The sequence below is a fragment of the Apium graveolens genome, chromosome 7, assembly GCF_009905375.1.
Source record: "Apium graveolens cultivar Ventura chromosome 7, ASM990537v1, whole genome shotgun sequence".
NCBI lineage: Eukaryota > Viridiplantae > Streptophyta > Magnoliopsida > Apiales > Apiaceae > Apium > Apium graveolens.
The window spans coordinates 252,938,404-252,946,051 of NC_133653.1; the positions used below are offsets into that span (position 1 = coordinate 252,938,404).

General features: G+C 36.8%; 2 protein-coding genes across 2 annotated transcripts; one reads left to right on the forward strand and one right to left on the reverse strand.

Moving 5' to 3' along the window:
* Positions 1 to 221: 221 nt before the first annotated feature.
* On the reverse strand, positions 222 to 2,383 carry LOC141670535 (amino acid permease 3-like). The gene is made up of 5 exons (XM_074476429.1): positions 2,190 to 2,383; positions 1,858 to 2,091; positions 1,662 to 1,755; positions 1,350 to 1,564; positions 222 to 1,242 (listed from the first exon to the last, which is right to left on the reverse strand). The coding sequence occupies exons 1-5, from the start codon at positions 2,290 to 2,292 to the stop codon at positions 446 to 448; spliced, it is 1,443 nt and encodes a 480-aa protein (XP_074332530.1). The 5' UTR covers positions 2,293 to 2,383; the 3' UTR covers positions 222 to 445.
* A 4,643-nt stretch (positions 2,384 to 7,026) lies between these two features.
* Positions 7,027 to 7,401, forward strand: LOC141674662 (putative mitochondrial protein AtMg00820). Its single transcript, XM_074481368.1, has one exon. The coding sequence runs from the start codon at positions 7,027 to 7,029 to the stop codon at positions 7,399 to 7,401; it is 375 nt and encodes a 124-aa protein (XP_074337469.1).
* Positions 7,402 to 7,648: the final 247 nt, after the last annotated feature.

Here is a 7,648-nt window from a genome sequence, read left to right on the forward strand (position 1 = left end):
TTTCAAATTTATAAAAATAATATATAAATTTGTTTTAATTATCGGTCAAAATATAGTCAACTTGATTATATAATAGTCAAAAGGGGAGAAATAATATGAGATGGAGGGAGTATTCCTGGTCTGGTCTTGTACCTTTGTCTGAACCTTTTGAGTTATTTTCTTCTCAATGGTACCTTGGTCATTAAGAAGGAAAAATAAAAAATGTGACAGTAGATACTTTGTGGATTCAGCTTAAAATTCAAATATTTCACCAAAATAAATCGAAAATTACAACATTTGATTTTGTACAGGTACTGGCTCTTCTCAAGACTAAACACTAAAATGAAGAGAGCAATCGCAAAATGAGCAAATTGCCTCATCACTCTTTCTATGAACATGAACAGAATAGTGTTCAACCTAAAGTCCATGAGTACCCACTAATTTCACAATACTTGAAACAAGAAGACTAGTATGTGCTTTGGAATGGCCTATAGACCTGCAAATCAGTAACAACTCCTGCAAACGAACCAGCTGCCGCTGCTATTGAAATAATCAGGCAAGCACCACTTAATATCTGTAGAGAAATCCATCTACTGCTCCATTTTGGTATCTTCTTCTGAACTATGTACATCTCTACCGGGAAGTAAACAGTGAGTGGCCAGAACCCGAATGCTCCTAGAATGCCAACCACGTCGTTAAAGAATGGCATAAGCATTGATATGATTGTGGTGATGATCACGAATATTGTCCTCCAAACCAGGCGGAAAAGATTTAGCTTGTAAGGTCTGAATCCCGCTGGCAATGGAATGTTGTATTCTTTGTTGATGAAGTTGCTCTTAGGGAAAGTTTTTGCTGCATGTTTTTCGACAAATGCAAATAAGGGTTGGCAGTAGACTTGGTATGCACCAACAAGGTGGACTACTATGGCTATGTTGGCAATGTCAAGAAGCCAATAGGGGTTGTAAAATCCGAATCCGGTTAAGAGGTTTCCGGGAGATAAGTCTCCAAAGGCTGCATATCCAAAACAGCCACAGAGCATGTAGAAAACAGTGGTCACTGCAACACTTAATAGTGTAGCTTTCTTCATCGTTTTGGATTCTGAAGGAGGAGATTTCACTGTATCCTGAATTTCGATAAGTATCAGAGAGTATGAGTAGGCAAAAGCTATCGCTCCAAGTGCTTGGAAGCTCCTCCATATCTTTTGAGTTTGAGTGACAGTACCAATGCTAATCCCAGTTAGGCTTCCCCTGATTTCCCCAGTTTCTAAAATTTCAGAAAGATGAATTGTTAGAACTATATTAGTCATGCATCATATGATACTCGAAGATCTGTATAATACGATAAAGTTATTAGTTCGATCAGTTTCATACCTACAACTTTGGAAATTCCGAGTGCAAGACCTATTGAAGAGTAGGTGAAGGACATAACAGCAGCAACAATCGAAAGCCAAGAAATCTGATCGAAATCAGGGATCTGCGAGAAGAGAATTTCCATGGCACCAAACGCAATCATATAAGGAGTGCTGGAGATATGGCAAGGATTCTTTGCATGACTATCATGGAAACAGTCTGACCTTTTTATTGCCCTGTATTTCATGAACCAAGACATATAAATTAAAAATTCACGAAGTAAACAGTTTTTTGATCAAAAATTTATTTTTCTGTTGTCCAAATTTTACTCACGTCATGCTTATAGATGCTGCAATTGTGTACCCAATGGCAACCCCAAAAAGATTCAAGTATTGGATTGCACCACAAAGTTTAACCTTGAAACCTCCTGGAAAGGAAAAGGGAAAAGAAGAAACTGTTAGGCCAAAAAAAGGTGGTAAAAACTAAGAAGCCCTCAAAATCATAAAAAAACAGAAGAAGATAAAAGTACCAAGATTAGCTTCCACAGCCTCCATGTACGTATAATTTCTCTTCCCAGTTACAGGATCACCGGAACGATAACACGAGGCCAACAGGCAAGAAGTGTAGTAAGTTACAAACGAGAACAAGAACAGAACCGTCGGACCAGCAATCCATCCGAGCTGTGCAGTAGCCCAAGCCAAAGACAGAACTCCGGAACCAATTACTGCTGTTATTATGTGAGCACTTGCGGTCCACACCGTCCCTAAACCACCACAATCACAATCACATAATCAGCAATCATAATAAGATGCAATATTCCGAACATTACAGATTTTATATTTAGTAGTAAATAAACCACACCAGTTCGTTTAAGACGACCATCGTCGTCGAAAAACTTTGAACCGGCTTGTACTGGTATGGACATCTCCATGCTATGGGTGTTGGAAACTGTTTTTTCAGCCATCTCTACCAACAAAAAAACTTGAGAAAATATTTCTCAAGAGCTAGTGAAAAAAATGTTTCTTGACAAAATAGTTTGGAGTAGGATGATCTCAAGGGATGAGGCAATGGGGGCTATAAATAGATGCTACCAAGATTGACTTGTAAGCAAATAGAGGGGTCCACGTGGTGGATTTTTTTTTTAATGTTGCGACTATTGTGAGGCGGTGGACGAGGAATGATCGTCGTCCCAAGTGGACTTACTACTGTTGTTTAGTTAACTTCCTCGCAGGTCTACACAGCCGCTAATGTCACTTTAGGAAAAGTGCGGGTGAAATAAATACATGTGAAACAGTCAGATTGTTGTTAATTAATTTTGTTGAAATGACATATTTTGTTATAAAATTTTTAAGTATTAATGTTATTAACGATGTTTACTGATTAAATCAATATCTGTTTCCGTAAAATTTGATAAATAATTTTTTTTAAAAATATGGGATACAAGAATTCTCTAAAAACAGCTTCCAGGTCATAAATATTTTCCCGAAAAATATGATATACATGTCTTTTTTTAAAACAGCTTTAAAGGAAAAATACTGAAATTTTCAGAATAATAACTTTTATATTTTACCAAAAATAAAATTGTTAGTAAGAAACCGCCTCCAACAATCCCGAACATACCTTCAAGAATATTTCTATTCAAACAGTTTGCATTGAAATTATTAAGGGGAGTTTACTTAAATAAATGGGACTAATAACATACTTAGAAAATTCCAAAAAAGTTATTGGACTCATGCTCTTCATGATCACCTGTCACAAGTCCGTTATAGGGTCACATGATCTGATAGTACAATCGTATGACTGGCAGTCCCATTACTTTCTTTATATGTCTATCTTTCTGTACTAAAGAGACTATGTCGTTATTTTGATATTAGAGAAACTATTTTCTCCTCTGTATCTTTATATTAGAGAAACTATTTTCTCCTCTGTATCTTTAAAGCATCTCTGCATTTCTATGTTTTGAGATCTCTGTGATTGTCTTGTTTATAATATTGTTTTGCTGTGACTGCTTGTGTGCTTGTCATCATGGTATTAGAGCCAGCCTGATATGCTCTTTGATATATCATTAATTTATCATTTGTGTTTTCTACATACTTATTTTTCAAATCTACTTTCTCTGTCTGAATTTTTTCTTGAGAGTTTCTTCCGATTTCATTAAAGATCATGGCCAATAGTCGATTAACATATCAAGATATGGTAAATCCATTGTTCCCACACCCATCTGATGGACCCAACTCCATTCAAGTTGAAAAACGCAAATGTAGCTCTGATTATAGATCTTGGAAACGTTCCATGGAGATTAGCCTTTCCTCAAAAAGAAAATTGGGCTTTGTTAAAGGCACTGTATCGGTACCAAGCGACGACCTTTCAAAGGCTGAGATGTGGGAAACTTGTGACAACATGGTTATTTCTCGGATCACATCAAACCTCTCTCCTGTCATCTTTAATTCTGTTATTTACATGAGCACTTCTAAAGATATATGGGACAATTTAGAACAACGATTCTCTTTGACTAATGGGTCTCGTAAATACAAGTTGAATAGAGATTTATATGAACTTAAACAATCATTTATGCCTGTTAATGAACACTATACAGCTATGAAAACTATTTGGGAGGAACTCGATTCTTTAAATGTCTTACCCACTATTGTCAACCCTTCTGCTGAGATTACCAAATTGCTCTCTGATATTGCAACTCAAAAGGAGGAATACAAGTTGTTCCAATTTTTGAATGGTCTAAATGATATGTACTCACCACAAAGAAGCCATTTGTTACTACTTCAACCTCTGCCCAGTGTTGAAAGTGCATATACAACGTTACAACAGGCGGAAGCCCAAAGAGATTTAATATATGGGCATAAAACTGAGGATATGGTTGCTTTGTATGGCAAGGGACCTTCTGGCAACACCTTCAAGACCTATCAATGTAAGGCATGTGGTGGAAAAGGGCATACCCAAGACAGATGTTGGACAATCATTGGGTATCCAAAATGGCATGCCAACTACCCTGGAAATCAAAACACCTCTCAATCAAGAATAACTTCACAGTCATATGCAGGCAATAAGCCCAGATGGAGAAGCAATGCTAGGACTGGAAGTTCAAAATTTGCTAATGTGGCTCAATACCCAGACTCTGAAAATGATACACCATTGTTTTCCTCACAGCAGCTAGCTCAACTTGCTCAACTTATGAATCTGGCAAACTCCCAGGAATCCAACTCAGGGGGGAGATACCTGAGACACTTTTCTCTGGAATGATGAGCTGCAACAATGCCCACATCCCTTGAACATATTGGATCATTGACTCTGGGGCGTTCGATCATATGACACCACACCTGCACAATCTCAAAAGGCCAATACCTATTGCTCGAAACACACATATCAATCTCCCCACTGGATCCACTATCAATATCACTCATACGGGTACAGTTACTATCTTAAACACTCTGTCTTTGAATGATGTCTTATGTGTTCTAAATTTTAAACACAAATTGCTATCTGTTCAGAATTTTGATTAAGCATAGTAAGTGTGAGGTGAAGTTCTTACGTAGTCATTGTATTATCTTGGATAGTGCATCTCAAAATGTTATTACAGTGGGAGAGGCCAAACATGTCCTGTATTATCTTGTTGACACTACTGATCCTGTCAAATGGTTGTCTAGTGTACAAACTCCTAATGTCTGTCTTGCAAACAATGGAGATCCTGTTAGCATTTGGCATCATCGACTTGGTCACATGCCAATGTCTAAACTTCATCTTATTCCCGAGATTCCAAAACCTATCAAATCTGATATGTTGTGTGTTACTTGCCCCATGGCTAAATTCACTGAACTGCCCTTTGACTTGAGTGAATCTCATGTTTCTCAAATATTTGATCTTATTCATCTAGATATATGGGGACCTTATAAAGTACCCACTAAAGGAAATTTTAGATACTTTATCACTCTAGTAGATGATCACAGTCGATACACTTGGATTACCTTATTGGCATACAAGTCTGATTTTCAATCTATGTTTCAAACCTTTTATAACTATGTTCAAACCCACTTCGCTAAACTCATAAAAACCATTCGATCAGAAAATGCATTGGAATTCCTGGAAAGAAAATGCACCGAGTTCTTTTCTCTTCACGGTATAGTCCATCAACAATCATGTTCTCATCAACCACAGCAAAATGCTCGTGTCGAACGAAAACATCGATACATAGAGATGGAAAAATAATTCAATCCGACGGATACCCGATCTGAAACCCATAATTTTAGATTTACCGAACCCGATTTTTTGGATTTGGATATGGATTTAATTAGAACCCGAAAATTTTTGAGTTTGAATTTGGATATTAGGTATACCGATCTGAAAACCGATCCGAAATCCAAAATTCTATCTGAATCTGATCTGAACCCGAAATTCGAAAAAACTCGAATTATTATATATATATAATAATAAAATTTTATATATTACACATTATAATATACTATATATATTATTTTATATAATATAAATTATACATATTATTATATAACTTTTAAAACGTACAGTATATTTTTATATTTATGTTAAAAATTAACTAATAGTAAAGTTCAATGAAATATAATTATTCAAGCATTTAAACAAATAATAAGATTGATAAGGTTAAGAAAACATCTTTTAGTGATAAATCTAATTAATTGGGTAACAATTGAGTTGATTTTTTTATATAATAACTAAACATCTAATAACACAATTAATGATGTGGTAGAGTGGTTAAAGATAACACGTTAACACTATTTCTCAACAAGTTGTGTGTTCGATCCCAAGCACTTGTAATATCAATAATTATACAAAATTTCAGATTTTGGGTTCTGGTTTGGGGTTCGAGTATGAATATCCAATTCGAAAAAAAATTGGGTTTTCGGTATACCCGAATCCGATCCGAAATCCAATAGATCCGGTTTGGATATTTATTTTCAGGTATTTTTCGGGTTCGGGTCGGGTTCGGGTATGGATAAAATTTTCGGATTTGGATATGAATTCAGCAATACCCGATCCGATCTGACCCGATTGCCATCCCTATCGTTACATTCTTGAAATAGCCATATCAATCAAATTTCACTCTCACATGTCGTTGTCTTTTTGAGAGTATTGTGTCGAAACTGTTGTGTACCTCATGAATAGGATACCGAGCTCTGTTCTCAATAACACCACATCCTATGAAAACTTGTTCGGAGAACAACCAAAATACTTTAACCTCAAAGTAGTAGGTTTCCTAGCATTTGCAACAAACCCAAATTTCAACCTTGATAAACTGAAATCCAAGGCTGTACCATGTGTATTTCTGGGATACCCTGCATCCAAGAAAGGCTACCAGTTACTAGAATTGACAACCAAAAATACATTCACCTCAAGAGATGTTCAGTCTCACGAAACCATCTTCCCTTATCATCCTGACCCCATCAACAACTACATGGCTCCATTACCTGTACGTCAAGATACCTTACAACTATCTACACCTAATACTTTCTTTGATGACATCTGTCTCTCACCTGACTCAGAGAGCACACCAACCATACACACCTCACCAGATATCTCTACCCCATAATCACCATCACCTATGCCTCCACCCATCAGACACTCAGCTCGAGCTCATAAACCACCAGCCTACCTACAACAATATAAAACCTTTCAAGCCTCTATGTCACCAATTCCTCATATATCAAACATGGTATATACCACAATTGAACCTGAATACACGTGCCTTCTCTCCACAGTTGCTCTTAACAGAGATCCCTTACACTACAAAGATGTTGTAGCTGATCCAGGTTGGGTTCAAGCCATGAAAACTGAGCTGCAGGCACTAGAAAGTAATAACACTTGGACCATAACTTCCTTACCTCCCAACAAGAAGACCATTGGATGCAAATGGATATTTAAAACCAAATATCACTTAGATGGATTTGTAGACAAAAAAAAGGCCAGACTGGTGGTGTTTGGCTGCAATCAAACACATGGAGAGGATTATTCAGAAACCTTAACCCCAATGGAAAATATGACAACAATTACAACCCTTCTGGCTGTAGCTGCAATCTTGGACTAGCATACAACACAAATGGATGTCATCAATGCGTTCTTACATGGTGAAATCCAAGAAACAGTATACATGAAGCTACCGTCGGGATATTCACACCTTGGTTGTCTAATTACAGTGAATGCTAGTGCTTAGAAATCTAAAATGGACTTGGTCTGTCTTCTTCTTAAGGCACTGTACGGGTTAAAACAGGCCCCCCGACAGCGGTTCTCTACACTTTCTTCTAATTGCTGCAACTCAGTTTTACTCAGTCCAA

Coding starts and splice junctions, on each gene's coding strand:
- LOC141670535 (XM_074476429.1), bottom strand. CDS start 2,292: ATGGCTGAAAAAACAGTTTCCAACACCCATAGCATGGAGATGTCCATA. Junction 2,092..2,189: donor TGGTCGTCTTAAACGAACTG/GTGTGGTTTATT, acceptor GTGGTGGTTTAG/GGACGGTGTGGACCGCAAGT. Junction 1,565..1,661: donor GCAGCATCTATAAGCATGAC/GTGAGTAAAATT, acceptor CATGAAATACAG/GGCAATAAAAAGGTCAGACT.
- LOC141674662 (XM_074481368.1), top strand. CDS start 7,027: ATGGTATATACCACAATTGAACCTGAATACACGTGCCTTCTCTCCACA.